Here is a 21,213-nt window from a genome sequence, read left to right as displayed (position 1 = left end):
GAATGACATGAAGATGGCATGGGAAAAGTCCTATAATTTAGAAGATGACATGGTGGTCAAAAAAGTGTGCAGATTTTGTGAAGGAAATATTGTCAAGTTTGCATTGCATGGGGAACTGTGATGTTAAACCTTGTCAAATGTGCATATCTACTTTGCCACCTTCTAGAGGAGATATTTAAAGCAATTGGAAGACTTTCTACATTCCTAGTTTTACATTTGGACTTATTTAGTATGCAATTAAGTTTCAAGTTTCTAGGTGTTATTTTCTACAATTTGCAATTAATTGTATTTGAATGACTTTTGAGTTTCTTGCATCCACGACTATTTGGCCTATAAAAGGGCTTGTAATGTTCTTCAAAACTCAGATTATCAATAGTAAAAAGCTTGTGCTTATTCAACCTTTTGGTGTTGTCTTTTTCTTTCAAATCCTTCTTTAGATTTGATATTTAAATCAATTCATTGGATTAGTCTTGATCAAACTAATTCTGGAGTGAATTGTCTTAGGATCTAAGAGTGACCATCATAGATTCTAAGCTCGATCTAAGTAGCTTTCTTTGTGAGTGTTTGCAAGGATCCTAGAAGGACCTCTAGCTTTGCATCCAACAAGAATCGTGGGCGCTTATCACTAGGTAACAGTTTCAACTCAAGTTCTGGTGGTTCCTCTAGTGATGGACGCGTTGGTTTCGTCCGCCGCTCACTCAGACTTGGTGGCTCAGATTCTTTCATGTTTTCCTCCAACGCGAGGACCTCGCACACTTAGGTCACTTTTTCTTTAGGCAACTCTATTATGTTCAGTTGACATTCTTCACTATCCGAGAACTTTAATGTGTTTAACACATTAAACTTCACTTCTTGATTGTCTATGCGCATAGTTAATTCTCCCCTATGCACGTCTATTAAAACTTTTCCAGTGGCTAGAAAGGGGCGTCCAAGAATAATTGGTACATCCCTATTTGCTTCATAGTCTAAGATGATAAAATCTGCTGGGAATATGAAGTTGTCAACTTTTACCAGAACGTCTTCAATCTTTCCTTCAGGGTACTTGATTGTTCTGTCGATTGTTCTGTCAGTAACTTGAAGAGTAACAGAAGTGGGTTGTGCTTCACCTATTTCCAATTTCTTAAAGACTGAGAGTGGCATGAGGTTAATGCTTGCTCCCAAATCGCACAACGCATGTCTCACATCTAACGTGGAATATTGATATGCAATTGCCTCAGGAGTTCAAGAAAACGCTTAAATTATTGTTCATCATTCTTCTTCATCAAGCGTCTAGGGAATGGTACATTCAGCGGCACCACAGGTTTTCCCGCGTTAGATGTGCTTGGCTCTGAATGGCTTGTTGTTTCAGGCGTTATTTCTTCTTGATCTTCTAATGCCATTGAACGTGTGTTGCGTTCTTCTAAAGGATTGTTGTTTCTTGGATTCATGGTTCTTTCTTCAAAATCTTTGCCACTTCGCAATGTCACCGCGTGACATTGCTCCTTCCCATTGTTATTCTCAGGGGTTTCAATGTTGCTAGGCAAAACTCTAGGCTGTCTATTACTCAACTCACTCGCTATCTGCCCCACCTGTATCTCCAAGTTTCTGATAGATAATGCCTGGCTTTTCAGCAATGCGTCATTCTGGGCGATGTACTCCTTTAATAGGTTTTCAAGCGGGAATGCAGGCGGTGTTCCTTGCCTTTGCTGGTGGTTCGCCCCTAGGTGGTGCTCCTGTTGATTTCCTGTCCAATAAAAATTTGGATGGTTCCTCCATCCGGAATTATATGTATTTGAAAGGTTGTTTTTAATGAAGCATACTGATTGCGGATTTTATGGGCAATCAGCATAGGAACAGCCCACAAAGCTAACCATGGCTTGCACGAACGTTTCTACCTAATTTACCTTCTGCTGATTTAATGCGTTCCCTACTGACATGTTCTGCAAAAGGTTGGTCATAGTAGCCACTTGTGCAAAAAGTGTCGCTATTGCGTTGGAATTGATAGAATTAATATTCTGAGATCTCCTCTTCCTGTCAGCTCTTGTGTCATACGTATCGTCCACCCATTCCATGTTGTGCTTAGCAATGCGGTTTAATATCTCCTTAGCTTCAGTGTAAGATTTATCCATAATTTCACCAGCTGCAGCTGCGTCGGCTATCATCTGTGATGCTTTGTTCAATCCACCATAAAAAGTCTCCATCTAGATAGTTAGTGATAATTCATGGTTCGGGCAATTTTTTACCAATCTTTTAAAACACTCCCATGTGGCGCTTAAGGTTTCGACTTCTTCTTGCTCAATGTTCATGATCTCTCGACGCCTTCTTGCGTTGATGGTAGGTGGGAAGTATTTTTGCATGAATTTCTCCACCAACTTCTCCCAGGTTGTGATCTCACAAGGCTCTAGTGAGCTTACCCATTGTTTTGCGTCATCACGCAAAGAATAGGGGAACAGAGATAGCCTGATCGCTTCTGGGGTGATTCCATGAATCACAAATGAGTTACACGTTTCCAGAAAATGCTTCATGTGGGCGTGAGGATCTTTTCCACGACCACCCCCAAATTGTCCAGCAGTTTGGAGCATTTGTAGCATCACGGATTTCATCTCGAATCTTGTCCCGTCTGGCGTTGGGTATATGATTCCTGGTGAGAAATCATACAATACATGAGACGCATACTCCCTCATGGAACGCGTATTGCTGTTTGCCATTATGATCGGATTTTGCGCAGCGTGAGCTAGTTGTTGAGCTAAGTTCTGATTTGTCTGGTTTTCACCATTTCCTGTTGCCTGTTTTGTTGTCTGAGAAGTTGTTACCTCAACCTACGACGACGATTAGATCGGTTTCTACATCGAAAGGTCCTTTCAACTTTGGGGTCGTATATAAGTTCAAGTGTGCTCTCCCTGCTCATAAACGTTTACAAGCTTTGGCTTAGCTCGTAATACTCCCTCGGCTGAAGTGTTCCTACAAAAGATACAAGCAAAATTTCTAGTTAGTTTTGATACTGAATCCCCGGCAATGGCACCAAAAAATTATTCATTGCTATTGTGATTTGAGCTAGGAGTATATCGTATAAAATGATTTGGAAAAATAAGTTCTAAGTATGAATGATGCGTTGATGCGTTGATGCATTTATGTATTCGTAACGCGTTGATGCGTTAAAGATGTGCAACAGAACGCATGACACTCCTCTATTGACATTTAAGTTTTCCTAAATCAGACCCAAGTATAAATCCAATATAGGTTCCTGGTAAGTCCAGGGTCGAGCTCAGGGATTCAGATTAAGCTAACGCAGACCTTGTGTTGTAACTGTTGTAGGGATTTCCTAAAATGTATGAAGAAATGTGTTATTTACATTAAAGTGTTGTGTGTATACAAGAAGATACAAAAGAGTTGAGTAGAGAATGATGAATCGTGTGGAAATGGATTTTAATGCCAGTGGTATGCGTCGATCTAAGATGAATGTACACGAACTAAAATGTGATGTGAATGAGATGGCTTGCTTATCTTTGTTTATGCATTAAATTCTTATTCGACACTTCTCAATGCGAATAACATACAAAACCAATCTCTAGGATGTATGCGTCAAACACAGAATGCAATAAACACCAGTAAGTCTATCTCTAGATGTACTAGGTGTTCTCACTCGATGTTGGCTTATTTATTCTCTAGAATAGTCTAAGCTAAAGATGCTTTTACCAATTGATCAAGTTGGCTTAAGCGTTTGAAATGAAATTTTGCATGAAGTATAGATGCATTCAACATAAACAATGAATAAACAATGGCAAAGTGTGATGGATCAAATATATGAATTTATAAAGAAGCAGATTGTTTTTACAAAAGCAATACTTAATCAGCTGAAATGATGAAAGCGATAAATGAGATGAAAAGAAATGAGTCAAGCCGCAGAGTGCAATCTCTTGTATCTCTTTGGCTCAATTCTAGTTGTGTACAATCACTTGTATAAGAATTGGACGAAGTGTCTCTCTCAAGCTCGGCTTCCTCCACTCCTTGATCGGTTGTGGTAGTGGTTCTCTTCCCTTCTGCTCTTCTTGGCACCACAGTATAGCTCTGAAGATCTAAAACTACGACTAAGCTAATATTGAGAGTAAGAACTTGAAATTTTTCTGAACTTCGAACTTTGAAGGGATTTCATCTATTTATAAGCGTTGATCATCTCCAGCTTGGTGATGGGTAGCATTAAAGTCCATGCCCTGGTCAACCGCCTGACACTCAGAAGCTTTTCAAATGCTTCCTGCTGCAGGTGCCCATGCTTGCAAGTGGTGATTTGACACAAACAGCCTGAATCGATGAATCTTCCTTGCATTAAATCCCTCTGACGCATGGCCCATGCGTTAGAACTTGCCTGCGACACTTTCTTAATCATGCGTTAGCCTCTTGTTGAAATCCTGTAATATAATGCATTAGTGCCACAGTATTTAAGTATTAAACATTATTTTGCATGAGTTTGCTAATGTTTGAGTAATTCCATGCGTTTCTTCTAAAAATGAAGAGAATTTATCATTAAAAACCTTAGTTGTTCCAACTTAAAAGCCAAAATAACTTGTATTTCTACAAGTTACATCTACATTCCCTTTACAACGATAGGGATCAAGTCATAACGTAGTTCAATGAAAAGATTTTTTTGGGTCGTTCACCTTTTAAGCTCATGCGGGCCAGGAGCACCATGCAGTTTAGGCTCTTGTGATAAGGAGCTTCTACATTTAAATTTCAGAAGCTATTATTTCATCATGGCTTTGATCATTCTTTTTATTTGTAGGATTTGTCAATATGATGAGTCTTGACTTCATTATCAAAGAACCTTTTGTATTTATATCAACAGAAAATTTCCTCTTCATATGTGAAGAAACACGACTATGAGTCTTTTCGTCATTGTTTTCTTCATGAAATGATGTTGCCTTCAAAAAATTTATCCTTCCTTTATGTTGATCGATTGTTGTCTTAAGACGATCAAAAGAAGATGTTGAAGGTCGATCTTTCTTTGATATGAAGATACTTAGCCTCTTGAAAGCTGAAGTTCGAATTGCAGTAGACATTGGACATTGGTTCCTTCTTCTATCGTGGCCATCAATCTTTGGAAGACGGGAGATTGAGTAGTTGAAGGCTTGATACGATCCAAGACAGAAACTCTTTGCTCGGTTTCTTTTGAATCATTGACTTCTTTAATAGTTATATGGTTGTTATCAACTTTCACTATGCTGACAGCATGACATCTAATAACTTCTGATACTTCCTCTGAATGATTATTGAGAAAGCGTTTTGGGAGAAATTCTGACAAAGTCAACGGTCGTTGAAGTTGAGGAAAGTTTTCTTTTTCTTCCTTAGCCTTCCATGCCTCCTTTTTCCCTTTCTTTTTATGAGTCTTGTTCCTTCTTCTATAGCTTTGGTAGGAGTGTGACTCTTTCTGGGTGGAATTTAGCTGTCTTCTTTTTCAATGAGTCACAACTATCTACCCTTCATTGTCATCTTCAACAAGACCATCTTTGCTTCAAAAATATGTTGTTAGAATCTTTTGTTGGAACCGAACGACTATAGGCTCAAAAGTCTCAAACTGGATGAAGTTTTCTCTTTGATCATGAGACACAGACGGTGTTAGGACACTTCAAGTCATCGCTATTGTTGCATGATTTGTTTGAGCTATTTCATCAAGCTTCAGCTCAATCTTCTTTTCACGAGCCAACTTTAGAATCAGCTCCTTCAACATGAAGCACTTTCAAGTGACTAATGACTCAACGATACTTACGGTAGTTAGGATCACTACTTTTCTTGCTTATTCTGGTCGCTTGCATTCCATCAGTTGAATAAGTTGTTTCTCTAATAATTTCTCTAACATGTCGGTAATATCAAAGTCAGGGAATGGATAAACCTTCTTTTGTCTTTCTTTGAGAGTTGGGCGACACTTCTGGTCACCATCATGCTTTTTTCAAACTTTGTTTCTTTTCCTTTGGAGGAAAATTTCAGTGGGGTCATCTGAATGACCATAGATTCTCTTGCGGCACTACTTATGATCTTTTTAGTGCCCTTAATTTCTTCCTTATCCTTTCTTTCTTTAGGGACTAGGAAATCTTTAGTTCCTCTGTTGGCGATGCTCAGCTCCATATCATGAACTCGTGTTGCCAACTCCTCAAATGTACGAGGCTTTATCCCTTACAAAATGTAGAGAAGTTCCTAGTGCATGCCTTGGGTGCACATCTCCACTACAGATAATTCAATGAGTCTATCTTTGCAATCCAGAGTTAGAGCTCTCCATCGGTTGATGTAACCGATGATCAGCTCTTCCTTCCGCTGTTTTGTGTTCGTCAGCTCCATGATGCTAATGGTGCACCTTATGCTATAGAAGCGGTTGAGGAACTCTCTTTCCAACTGTTCTCACCTGTTAATCGCTTCTGGCTCTAAATCAATATACCAATCGAAAGCGTTTCCTTTCAAGGTACGGATGGACTGTTTGATTAACTGATCTTCTCTAGTTCCTACATTTTCACATATTTCAATGAAGTGAGCAGCATGTTGTTTCGGATTACTCTTTCCATCGAACTGCTGGAACTTTGGAGGCTGATACCCAGCTAGCATTCTTAGGTTGTCGATTGTCATAGTGTACAACTTGGAGTACATAAAGGAAGATTGTGATGGTCCTCCATATTGCGCCCTTATGGAGTTTGTAATCATATTCTACAGTTGTTGAGCTGACAGGGCGGCAACAGAGGTAGATTGTTGTGGTTAGTCTTCCTGCAAAATAGTATTTCCTTTATCATTGGCTTTTGTAGTTGGAGATTGACTGAGCGGTTTCTTAAGCCTGTATTTGATCTCTTAAAGTAGTGATTTCATGATCTCGCTCTTCTATAGCTTTCATTAGGAAATTTATCTTTCTTTCTATCTCTGCCATGGTTGACTCAGTCGTTACATCAGTCACCATAACAGATACGACATCCAAGTGTGATTTTTTATCTGATGGATCAGTAGCAGAAACATAGTTGTCGAACAAGGGATTTTCTCTGATAACGATCCCACCTTTAGGAGATTCCATTAGCTTTTCCATGATGACAGAGCTTATGTTAGTGTCACTAGTGACGGCAACTTTGGATGCAGGTTTCTTTGGTGCCATTTGTAGATTTATTGACTTGGATGATGAGAGAGAGATGCGAGGTAGAGATATCCCACTGGGCGTGCCAATTTATTGACTTGGGCTTGTTGATCTTCTTGGATGATCAGCCTTTGGGCTTGATGATCTTCTTGAACGATCGACCTTTGAGCTTGTGATCTTCTTGGACGATCGGCCTTTGGGCTTGTTGATCTTCTTAGAGAATTAGTGTTCGCACGGGGCTTCTGGAGAAACTTGTTTCGTGGAGTTGAACTTGAGTTGGTGTTGATGTTGATGTTGATTTGATGTATGTGGTTTGATCTCTAGTACTTGATCCTCCGATTCTCTCTCAGTTGAATGTGTACGCTTGATTTGAGGAAGCGAATCGCGTGATGATCTTGGAGTTGAAGTCTTGGAAGAATGCTTGTATCTCCAAAGGACTTCGGTCTTCAGAATGCTTGTATCTTCAAAGGACTTCAGTCTTCAAGCGTGGTCAGAATGCTTGTATCTTCAAAGGACTTCGGTCTTCAAAACTTTGATATGTCTTCTAATCTTTAGAGCTTTAATGTCTTCTAATCTTCAAATCTTTGAAGGAGTTATATTCTTTAGATCTTTAGAGCTTCAGACTTCAAATCTTCAGAGAGATTTTGCCTTCAATTCCTCTCCCTAAATGAAGAGGTAGGGCCTCTATTTATAGAGGTTTCTTATGAGTCTTACATGGGTTTGGGCTCAAATTGGGCTTGGTTGGTCCATGGGCCTGGCCTTTGGGCCTAATTAATTGGATTTGGGTCTTATTTAACATTCGGGTCAATTCAACCTATTTTTGGGCTAAGTTGAATTTTAACCCAAATAATAATATCAAATTGGGCCAAAATAATCTTATCTAATTCAACGGTCACGATGAAACCACGTGATGTCATTGGACTTTGTCTTCAACTTCAATTTGGGAGGCATGTCACCCTCCTAGTTGGTCTCAAATTTGATGATCAGAATTTCTCATTAATTTAATGAATGGTATGGCATATAATTAACATTTGAATCTTGTTCAAATATATCACTCATATATTATATAGTATTAATTATAAATCATATTTATAATTAACTATATATTATAATGTACCAATATACATTATATCAATTTGAATCTCATTCAATATTTTCTCTCTTATTGATTATAATTATATTCATAATACATTATAATGTGTCAATATACACTATATTAATCCATAATACATAATATTAATTATATATCATATTTATAATTAACTATGTATTATAATGTATCAATATACATTATACTTTATATTAATCACATTAATATAAAATTTCCCTTAAATAATTTGAACAATTCAAATTAGGGTGTACATAGACCGAGTTGGGCCGGGTTGGAAGATTTTTGTGGACCAACCAAAAATTCGGGTTGACTAATAGTGAACCCTATTAGTTCTTTTTTGGATGGTCAACCCAACCCAACCAAAATTTTCAGGTTAGGTCACCGGTTCTTTTTTTTTTTAGTTTGACTTTTTTAACTTATTATATATATTCGGGTCGGGTTGACCCGATCCTAAAATGGGGTAACCCCAGACCTAACCTGAATTTAACCTTTTTAACCCAATCCAACCCAACCCAACACTTGCGGTTTGGGTTGGGTGGTCCGGGTTGGTCAGATTACTAGGTTTTTTGAGCACCCCTAATTCAAATTATTCTAAAACTATTTATTCACTATTTTATCTTTAGTGAGCTAGTAAGGGGACCTGATGGACCTACAGATTAGATGTTCCAATGATACGAGATGAATTAATTAAACTTTTTAATTAATTAATCAACATTCATTAACTGTCGGTGACTACACTGAAGATCGATAGCTACACTCTTCGCACTGTATATATATTTCTATGTCCATGGATATAACCAATCAATAGTGAGTTGATCCTTCACGAATCGCTCGTAACTACAGCTGGGTCAAAATTACCATTGTACCCCTATTGTTATATCTAACTCCTTAAGAACCACTGATCTCTCTAATGAACAATTAGTTATAGTCCAACTATAAACTAGACCTCTCTCTGGCCAATGAGAGAGTGAGGTACCTCATCGTTCAATATCCAAAATCAACCCTTAAGGAAACAATTCTCTACTTACCCTATGATCGGATGGAGCAAATCGTTGTCTCAACGTGAACGATAAGGCACAAATCGTTTACAACTATTGTAACAATTACAAAGTGAGTTGTGTTTGTAGTGTCACTAAGATAAGGCACCCAACCTTATCCATATACTACATACCATTTAGGTCATTACTTAAGCATGATCCACTTGTATGTCAACCACATACATGAAGTTATATTAAATAACCTGAATCTAATTTATTGGATTGAGTTACACAATTCTAAATATCAAATAAAACATCTTTTTTTATTAAATAAATAAATATCGTCGTTTATATATTAGAACCCACTAGATTTAAGGCCCAACACCTATAATGATGTGAAAGTTAAGACCAGGCGTCATTCAACTTGATTACAAAGAAATCCCAAAGAAAAAACTTTAAAAGCTAAGAGAGTGGAGGGAGAGTGATGGAAGCCCGAGATAATTGGCCTAAAAATGAAAAGGAAGCATTAATACTAGTGTGAGAGCATTGTGACGCTGCTAAAAAAAGTCTCTAGTGACGTCGCGCTTAAGATTTTCTCAATAGCGTCTCGACGCCACGTTATTGTCTTGCAACATTGTGGACGAGTGTTTCCTAGCATTGCGACTCTATTCTTCTAGGGTATTTTGGTTTTTTTGCACATTTTTTTAACCTCATTGGTCTAATTGACCCCTCAATGCTTCATTCAACTCCAAAATGCACATAACACATCCCAATGACTTCTTATGCTCAATTATCTGCCAAAAATCACATTTAATAATAAATCCTAAGAACTAACTTAATTTAAACCGAGAAAAACAACTCATTTTAAGAACTACTAAGGTTGCTTTTAAATTTGACGTGAGAAATAATAGCTTACTTTTTAGCTGGTAAATTTCATTAGCTTAGCTACTTCTTCTGTAACTTTTTTAAGATATTAATTTCTGCAATCATTTAAATGGATTTTTTTCCCTAAAGTTGGTATACCTTTCTTTAGTTGTTCTATTTATTCAGTTAAATTAATACAAAATAATAATGTTAGGGTGTTGGATAATTTTCCAACAACTTCCTATATGGAGGTGAAAGCGACGGGTCAGCCCGTGCAAAAGCAAAACCAGGAATCGAACCTGCCCAATTATTCGATTAGACTGAAGTGCTTTGACACGTGGACCAATAAGTTTTATCCACGAAATTGGGTCCGTCCAATTCATTATTAATGGGCCCACTTCCAAAATCGAAGGATTTGATTCGGATATTAATGTAAAATCAATCAATCTACCTTTCCAGTTCAAAATACGTACTCCGCACGCTCCACGCCCTCCTTTTTCTTTTCTCTCTCTTTCCCTTTCCCTTTTTCCTTTTACTTTTTTTCTTTAGAGCGGTTTGATTTAAAATTTTGTAGATAATTAAGAATAAATGATGTCATGCTTAAGATATTTGAGGATTAAATATAGTTATATTTGGTTGTGAATGAAAATATTATCAAAATTATAGGAATAAAAATTATGTTTGTATTTAATTTATAAAAATAAGTATGAAAATATTTTATAATCATAATAGATTAATATATTAACTAAAATATTCAATGTATCGATAATAAAAATTAATTAATTATGAATAAATTATTATAAATATTTGAAAAATAAATATTTATAATTAAAAATTAACCAATTAATATATTTAATGAACGTCATACTAATTATAATCTAATAACTAATCATCTTTATAATTAATTTCAAAATTAGTAATTTTAATTTTTAATTAAATAATATAAGGATATATTTTAATAAACCAAATATTTTATAAAAAGTAAAAAATAAAAATAAAAATATGATTAGTAATAATAATACTATTTTTTTTAATATGATAGATTAATAATGAATGAAGTAATAAAGTTAATAACAATAAATAATTAATTGATTACTTGTTCATAATAAATGATCAAATTAAAAATAATCTCAATAAATAATTACTTGGTTATTAAAAAAAATAAAGTAATAAACTATTATTATAGAAATAGAATTGTTGTACTAATTAAATTTAACTAATCCTAATTTACTAATTAAAGATATTATTATCTGATAAATTATTAATTTATGTAAAAAAAAGCAATTGCATTCATTTAATAAAATTTTATTAACAAAATAAGTTAACTAAATATTTTAATAGATTACCATTAATTATTAAAATAAATATTTATATTATTTTTATTAAATTAATATTAATTACTTAACTAATTAACTATATTCAAGGTGAAATTATATATAAAATAAAAACAAATGAAGAAGAAAAAAAGAAAACTCACAATTTTGGAAGGGAATATAAAACTCTTGTCTGTGGCAAATGAGAATGCTTGAGATAACTTATTTCAGACAAATGTTGAAAAACTATGAAATAAACATGAGAATTGAATGTTTGTGTCAATTCTTGTAAAAAAGATCTTCAACTAAACCATCCCTTACAAATTGAGACTTATATTTTTCCTTTCCTTTTTAAATGGTTAGATCGTAAAGTTTCCTACTCAAGTAAAATGTTTTCAAATAATAATAATAATAATAAACAAAAGGCAAAAACAACTAAGCTTGTGAGATTGTATCTATAATCAAAATTTGATTTCATCGATTTAAACATTAACTCTTCATTCGGATTTAAAAAACAAAAAAAAAGAAAGTACGAAAAATAATTTTAAATTAATTTCTTTGTTTTGAACAAAAAATGTTTGAATTAAATATATTTGAAATTATGAATTCGAATTGCGACTGATCAAGGAAAAAAAAGTTAAGAATTAGTTAGTATAGGCTTTTTAACTCTGGAAATACTAATTGAAGATTAGATTATGACAATGTTATAGTAGTAATTTATTTCTAGATTCAATAAATTCCTGTTAAATTCGATTTATAGTCATGAAAGGTTTTCTGTTAAAAGGTAAAATTAGGATTTGAAATTACTTCAAATTTTAAAATTATTTTCTTTTTTAGTAACAAATAGTAATTTGTTTAAAATTAGTTATGACTGGAAATCTTTGAGGTTTTAAATAGGTCATGAATTTAAGATTTGTGTCTATTATGAATAACAAAAACAAATTAAATAAATAATAAAACTTTGAAGGATATGTTTGGTGTCTAGAGTTAGGTTTAATTGAGTTGATAATGACTATTTATGGGTAATAATTATCCGTATTTAGGATGTAAAGTTGAATAGAGTTGGTTTTAGAATTCTATGTGTTTGGGTGTATAGTTGATTTATAATGGTGTAATTTTTTGTAACCTAAAAAAAAACATGCATTTTTATGGGCTTTTTTTTGTTTGTTACTGTTTCGTTGTTGTTTTTGTTTTTGTTTTTTTTCTTAACTTTTTGTTATACCAATCAACTATCCACATATTCTCACTAATTCTTAATACTCGTTTGAGATGTGAACTTAATACAAAAACACATATATTACAAATTGTTACATGTAACAATTGCACTTAATGTAGACAAAATACTATTATTTATGTAACCAACAATTAATCAATTATATATATATATATATTGTTAATTAAGATAGTCAAGCTAGTCAGTCCTACCGAGTTGATGCATACGATATGTCTTTTTAGATTGTGATAGGACCGTTAAAAAATAGTCTATCTTCTAGATATTTGTAACAAGTAGGTCTATATAAGGACGATTATTAATTACTATAAAAGGCGACTACTAAACACAATAAACTAATAATTTCAAATTTATATTTTAAAAATACTTTTGCCAATTGATTTTTTTTCTTTTAATATATTATCAATCAAGTTGGTTATTAGATTTAGTTGCTAGAGATAAACGACAGAGTTAGTAGTTTTGAAGTTGATCACTCGAGGTGATTGTCGAGGCTGGCTGCCCAAAGGTGATCATTGTTAAAGTTAATCATTAGAGGTAGTCGTTAGATCCATAGTTGGTCATTGGAATTGGTTGTCGACTTATGTCATTGAAGTATGGTAACGATAATGATCGATGATACCCAAAACATGAAACCATTGAAAATATTGGAGGGGGGAAAAGTTAGGAGTTTTAATAAATTGGTAAAAGCAACCAATTCAACTATACAAATATTTAAAATTGATAGGTCAAATATTGAGTTGATAATTTTTACCAACTTAATCCACCCATGTTGTAAACTGAAATTTTTGTTGAATACATTTTAAAATTTTTAGTTGTGTCTGATAGCATCTAGTGTAATTTTAAATTCATATACCGACTAGTTGGAGGGCTAGCCGAATGAAGCTGAGCCGAATCGCAAGGGACAGCTGGCAGTGATGATCGTGGGCGTGTGGAAAGAAAGAACATCGAAGAAAGGAGGGAGTGGGGGGCCCACAATTTCCCTCCCATATTTGGATAAGGCTTACCGAAACTTACTTCAGTTGGTCATTGCCACGTCAGTCCACCCAATCCAATTTCAAGAAACCTCTATCTCTCTCTCTCTCTCTTATCACACTGACCGACCACGATCCTCAACGTGTCTGTTTCTTACACCGTTCATTTTTCCAACCTGCTTACGTGGCACTATCTTTTTTACCTAAATTATCTACTGCTGAAAGGTCCACCCTATACTTCTGCTCTCTTCCAATCACATGCTTACAATTTTTCATATCTTTCACCTTTCTTTAATATTTCTTTGACGGAGTGGAGATAAAATTTAAAAAATCCAATTTATTACTAAAATCAAACAAGAGCTTTTTTAATCAATCCGAAATTATCTTAATACTTTAACGGTTGATTTTGAATCAAAAAGTTGAAATTTTATACTATTTTAATTCTTCTTTATTTATGTAGATTATATTCTATTATTTTTAATAAAATAGTATTATACTGTTCTTTAAGAGATACCATCTCTTAAAAATATTATGTTATAATTGAACTAGAAAAGAATAAGATTACTAATTCCATTGTTTTAGTTTTCTAATCACAAGTTAAATTCTGTAAAATGTCTCCATTTCACAAGCATCTTTTTCTTCCATGACCATATAAAAAAGGGCTAGTTGCACAAATGAAATTCAAATCCAAAATAATAGAATCTATAGTACAAGAATAAAATAATTGTATATATAGAATAAAAAATGGTAAAAGATTAAATAACCTATGCCTAACCACCATTTTGCTTGTTTCTTCTCGATTTTCTCAAATTGAAAGCTACCACTGATAGCAGGTATCGGTGATAGCACTGATAGCTGCTATCAGTTGTTATCATTTATAGCTCCTATCAATTGTCATCACTGATAGCTGCTATCAATAGTATCTTTCAATTTGTGAAATATTGATACAATCTTAAAATATTAGCTTTTAATTTGCTATTAATTATTCAGTGGCTATCATTGATACATTTTCATTAATTTGAATCAACATTTAAATATTAATAGTTAAGGTCAACAACGGCTATTAATGATAGAGTTTTTATAAGTAGTTATCAACATTGAAAGAAAGCCAACTTTGAAAGATTGAGTTATACCATTGATGAAAAACTATTAGTGGCAATCACTGATAAATTATCATGAATGATTATCAACTTTGAAAGATTAACACAATAGTTATCACCAATAATTTTCTATTGTGGCTATCATTAATAGCAACTATCAGTCGCTATCACTGATAGACTTTTATTAATTAGAATCAACCTTGAAATATTAACGCTTAAGGCTAGCAATGATAGACTTTTATAACTAGTTATGAACTTTCAAAGAAACTCGATATACAAATTTTGCCTAACTTCTATCACCGATATCACTAATATCAATCATATTGTAGTTATCAGTGATAGCTTCTTTCACTGATAACATCACTAATAAGATGTTATCCATGATTTCACTACTATCATGTTATCAATGATCTCATTGGTATCATGTTATCAATGATAGCTCTCTATCATCGATAACATGTTATCAGTGATGACTTTTATCACTAATAATGTGTTATTAGTGGTAGCTTATATCATCGATAACATGTTATCAACTTCTATCACCGATAACATGTTATCAATGTTAGCTTCTATCACCGATAATATGCTATCAACGGTATCTTCTATCAATGATAGCTACTGAATACCTTACTTTCCCTTTCTTTGTCCTTTACAAACATTAGTATGGTCCCTTTTCTTTTCGATACCTCTCAAAGACACCTTCGTAAAAACAATGAATAACCAAACCAAACTTCTTCTTCGTTTGATTTTATAACCAAATATTACAGTACGCAAATACACAAATACTTCAATTTATGCCCTTCATTTTGGACCATATATGCCATTTTTTCAAGTTAATTCGTGGGAAACATCACACTCTTAAAGTCCTATAAAAAGAAAAAAAAAAAACTATTGGCCTGTCTAATATCGTTTGCATTTCTCAAATTTTAATACGTAAACTTGTTTAATAACTATCCTCGTTTCTTATTTCAAAATTTTAAGAAATGTTTTTAAAAATTGTGCAAATTAGTAGACTAACAAAATAGCTTTTTTCAAATCTGTTTTCATTTTTTATTTATATTTAATGTTTCGTTATAATAATCAAACTTGATTATTATTTTTGTTGATGTTAAGTCATTTATGAATTTGGTACTTTCAAGTCTTGGGTACGAAACTCAGCTCATAATTCTTATGAAAAAAAAAGGAAGAAGTAAAAAACGGATAAATAAAAGAAAATTAAAAAAAAATAGAGAAGAAGCAAAAACTAGAGAAAGGAAGGAAAATTAAAAATAAAAAAGAAGCAAAAATTGGAGAAAGGAAAAGAAAATAAAAAATAGAAGCAAAAATCGGATAAAAAAATAAAAATAAAAAAAGGGAAGAAACAAATATCGGAGAAACGAAAGAAAATTAAGAAAATGAAAAAAAAAATTGAAAATGAAGAAGAAAACAGGAGAAAGGAAAAAAAAATAAAAAAGAAAAAAAAAGAAAGAGTAAAAAATGGAAGAAAAGAAAGAGAATAAAAAATAAAAATAAAAAAAATTAAGAGAAAAAGAATATATAAGACAAGATAAGGGAAGACAAAATTAAAAATTAGAAAAAAAATTCAAAAGTTAAATAGTCAACACTTCTATATTTACAAATATTTGAACGATATGATATATTTTCAGATTTTTCCCTTATTTTACTATCTACTACGAACATCCTATAAGAAAGTCTCACCATAATTTTTTTAAAAAAGAGAAATTATTATTATTATTATCATCTGTATGTAGATAAAAATATATTTTCTTTAAAATATAAATTTGGGTCCAAATTATGGTATTAAGTTTTTGTTAACATGGTGACATTTATCAATATTTTCACATTTTCATGAATTCAAAATTGACATGAGAGGTAATTAAAAGTTTTTATTATATCATAAAAAAAACGAAGAAATGTCAATAGTAAACTTATTTAATTGTTTTAAAACTGTGAAATGTTTTACCAATTTAAATATTTTTGTTGACATTTTTGTTTGACAATATTTTAGAGAAATATCTATCTAATTTGACATTTTATCAATAATTTCACCAATATTTACATTGACATCAACCTCTTAAACCTTGGTCCAAATATTCTCAGAGCTATTTTTGCATATAGTAAGAAGATTAAAAATGGTATGACAAATTCAGCCAAGTTAGGTTTAATAATTGAAAAGTAGGTTAGAAATTTAAGGAAAAGGATATAAAGGTGAGAGCGGAACATGAAAGTGCGATGGAAGCACAGGCAGCGAACAAAAACCAAAAATATTAAAATTACAAGAAAAAATGAAAAATAATGTGATGAATGGAAGCCCGGCAGATGAGGATAAGACCTTCGGCTTTCCTTATCTGAGTTCTTTATCCTTTCATTAACTCTCTCATCGATGATGATTTTACTGTTTTCGTTCATTAATTGTTTCCAAATCCATAATTTTCTATATTTAAATTGTTGCCTGATCTTCTTTAGACAATCTCTCCATTGAATCTCTGATTTGCACTCCCATGGCGGTCTTCTTCTTCTTCTTCTTCTTCTTCTTCTTCTTCTTCCATTGATTACATTATCATATCCTTCAACTTAGTATTTTCCGTGAATATATATATATATGTAAAATTATATGCACAATCTCTTCAGTTAAAAACCGTGATCATTTTGGTTTATCTTGTTCGTCCCTTTGGATTTGAATCACAATCATGTCAATTGCTTTGGAAAGCAATAGCAGGATTCCGCCGTCCGTTTTCTCGCAAAGTGGCTTGCCGTCGTACTGCTCCGTCTTGAATACGACGGGAAGGATTCCGGTAGTTCGACAAGAGGCAGCCGCTGTTGGTGATGCGGTGGCGGCAGAGGTGGATGGATGTAGTTCGTCTTCATCGTCGTCGATCGGAGAAAACAGCGGTTTCTCTGTACGATCGTCGGATAATGACAATGGAGAGGATAATGAGGCTGAAAGTTCGTATAAAGGACCTCTAGGAATGGAATCGCTGGAAGAAGTTTTGCCTATCAGGTTAGCGATTGTGATTTGTATTTTTGTTCGTCCTAATCTTCTTCTCCATGGTTTCTAGATTTAGGGCAACTTGATCTTGATCCATCGCTTTTCGATTTCGTTTCTGAAGGTTCTTAATTACGAGATTCAGTTGAATTTTAACACATTATATCATCCTGTGAATGTTATGCAGGAGAGGAATTTCAAATTTTTACAACGGAAAATCGAAATCCTTCACAAGCTTGGCAGACGCTTCCTCTTCTTCCTCCATTAAAGACATAGCAAAGCCTGAAAACGCTTTTTCTCGGAAACGAAGAAATCTTCTTGCATCTAATCTCATCGCTGGCGGCATATCAAAGCGACCGATTATTAATTCAAGTCGAAGCTCGTTAGCGTTGGCCGTCGTCCTGAGCAGTTCTGAAAGCCACAACAGTAACGATCTGAACTCAAGATTGTCCCCGCCGATTCGTCCTCCATTGCACCCCAACGGACGAGCATCTCGTAGCAATTCAGGTTCTCCAGTTCCTCTTCTCTGTAAATTCCCCTCTTGGCGATCATACTCCTTAGCCAATATACAGTAACGTAGGGTAAGGGTTTTTCCGTGGCCGCCTCCATGGAAGCTAATCACCATCAAAGACTAACTTGACCTTGCGAAACCGATTTTCTTCAAATTGGTTTCTCACGAATAACTCATTTTCTTTCAAATTGTCCACGATCTTACTTCCTTTTGCAGCGATTCTGTTTTTTTTTTTTCCCTTTTTGTATGTATGTAAATTGAAAAGAGAAAAAGAATAGCAGTTCATCCATCGAATCGAATAAATCGATATCTGTTTGTTTATAGAATTTGAATTAGCAAATTGAGAGATGCGAGAGTTGTTTTCCGGATAAAGTTCGAGCAAACATACAGATTATTGTGTAGCAGAAACTTTGGGGAAAGTTGAAAACGAATCATAATGAAGTGTCAATGTCAATGGTCTCAGGAATTGTGTGGAGATAGTGATTATGGTCCAATTTAGGGTACGTTGTAAAGAACATGGATAGGGTACGTTGTAAAGAACATGGACCTAATGGACTAAAATGGAATTAGAAGCATCAAGAGAATTTTTCCAATTCAATCTAATTAGAACTAAACGTTTGTTTTAATAGATGAAAGGAAAAGAAGAATTTTGACTTTTTGGCCAAATTTACAAAATTACCTTTAGTTTCTTTTTCCTCTTCTTTCTTTGAGTGCATGTCTCTACCCTATTTGATCTCTCTCTGTTCAGTTTGTGTTAAAGAGTGAGATCGTGAGTCAAAGAGCGATTTACGTGAGCGAGGGAAGGGACCGAGAGAGTGAAAGGGTTAATTTGCGTGTATGAGATTTTGTTTCGATAATTGCATTCGAATTTTATGGGTGCATAGATTGGGTTGGGTTGGGTTGAGGGTTTTTGGACCAACCCGGTTGATTAGATTGACAATATAAAGAACTTAAATAAAGTCTCTAATCTAATCCAACCCATAAAATTCGGGTTGGGTTGGGTTGTCGGATTATAATTTATTTTTTTCTTTTTAATTAAAAATATATAAATTTATATACATGACTAATAACTAAAATCTCATAAAATTAAAATGTCAATTATATCTAAAATATTTATTGTAAACTTCAAATAAAAACAAATATCATAATAATTTTAAAATAAAAATATTTAAAATTTACAAATTAATCAATACAAAATAATTAAATTTTAAACAAAGAGAAATATATATTACATTTTATTTATATATATAAAATTTGGGTTGAGTTAGGTTAATCCAAATTTTTTTAGCCAATCCATGATCCGATCCAATCCAATAAAAATAGAAAAAAATTTAATCCAACCCAACCTTTATATTTTGGATTGAATAGTTCGGATTGTTTAGGTTGTCGGGTTATTTGAATATCCCTATCATCAACCATGAGTAAAAAAAACTCAATTTTAAGAAATAGGAAAAGTGTCTTTTTCTTCTTAAATTTGGGTTACCCATCCAGTGGATCCAAAGGAAAAAAAAAAAAGATATGTATATTTTATTTTGATTAAATTATAAATTTAGTTCAGAAAAATTTAGCCATTAAAATATAGTTCTTATTTTTTAAAAGGCGGAATTCAGTCATTACACTTTGATAAATAATTTTCACCACTTATTCTAATTATAAACCAGGGCACTTGATAAATAATTCCCACCATTTATTCTAATTATAAACCAGTGCGCTATATTTGAACTTTTTCCATAGATTAAATTTTTAATTCAACCTTTTTTTAATAATTTTTTTTTGTTAAAATATTATTGTGATCTATTTTTGAGTTTCATTCTATCTGAGTCTGGTTTAATGATTTTGTTGACCTTATCCAAAGTTAAAATTATTAAAATTGGTTATATAATAATAATAATAATCTTTCATTCAAGAAAATGCACAACATATTTTTGCAATATCTAGAGAGAATGTTAGCAGAGAATAAGGACGTGTTTACCAACAAACATTTTCGTGTAATCGCAATAGGGATTGATTGAAATAGAAATATTGAAAATTTAGCTAAATGGATTGTTTTAAAATCATATTTTCAGGCCAAATATTTGTAACTATTCAATTTTAGATTTGAGGTATATTTTCTTACCTTTATGTTTATCTTATCCATAATAAATATTTCACTCATCCAATCTTTGTTTTTTTTAAAGGAGGTATCTGGCTCATAGATTTGTAAATGGGGATTTCGGCTTTTGAAGTCAAATCCATGGTTGGGCACATAGAATCAAATTCATGGGAATGATAAACTAAGTCCATGGGTTTGGAAGATGGGATTTTAATGAATGATAGGGTATGGAAAAGTTCTATCTTCATCTCCTACCTCTTATAATTAGATGTAGTGTCTGTTGACAATCGTTGCTAGCCAAATTCTTCACAAATCGATTGTCATGATTGTTGTCGACAATAGTTTTCGGTCGACTATTGATGACAGAAATGTGTATGAGTGATATGGTAATGAATTTGTAAGGTCTAGTGCAAGTATATAATATAACAAGTAGTAATCTAGGAGTATTTCAAGTATCATATCCCACGGGACTAGTAAGCAATTTGATTCTTTTTAAGACAATACTTTTCAATGCAAACCAAGGGTAATTAGTAAAAATAGGTGAACTTGTAGTTGGTTGTTAATAGTAAAGAAAATAGTAGATGATAATGAGGATTAGAGATTAAGTTTCGATCTATTGACAATTTACTTTGAGCTATGCGACCGCATCTTAATTGCGTCAACCAACTATGAATGGAGAATTACTCCTACTCAATTTTGTTTCACAAGTTCTTTTAGGAGGCTAAATAGCTAGTTCAATATCTCTATAGTTAATTGAAACTTAGATTACTTCATGCAATCTATGTCTAAGGTTACATGACAACTTATCTCTAGGCTATTAGTCTCATATTCTTTTGTAAGTTCCACTTATATCCTAACCTTCATTGCATTCACTACAACAAAACAGGATTGCCGTATTTCTTGACTCTTTTTTCTTAGTTTTTTAATCCACCATCAAGAAAAGTATATAAATAACTCACGAAAATTCTATCATTATTGG

At 33.1% G+C, this 21,213-nt stretch overlaps 1 protein-coding gene across 1 annotated transcript; it reads left to right on the top strand.

Annotated features, from left to right (window-relative positions):
* The first annotated feature begins 16,897 nt into the window (after nt 1–16,897).
* On the top strand, nt 16,898–18,468 carry LOC120074946. Its single transcript, XM_039028056.1, has 2 exons — nt 16,898–17,646; nt 17,819–18,468. The coding sequence occupies exons 1-2, from the start codon at nt 17,336–17,338 to the stop codon at nt 18,204–18,206; spliced, it is 699 nt and encodes a 232-aa protein (XP_038883984.1). The 5' UTR covers nt 16,898–17,335; the 3' UTR covers nt 18,207–18,468.
* Nucleotides 18,469–21,213: the final 2,745 nt, after the last annotated feature.

This window comes from Benincasa hispida, chromosome 4 (assembly GCF_009727055.1).
Source record: "Benincasa hispida cultivar B227 chromosome 4, ASM972705v1, whole genome shotgun sequence".
NCBI lineage: Eukaryota > Viridiplantae > Streptophyta > Magnoliopsida > Cucurbitales > Cucurbitaceae > Benincasa > Benincasa hispida.
The sequence above is the reverse complement of the archived record's forward strand: the minus strand, read 5'-3'. Positions and strand labels throughout refer to the sequence as shown.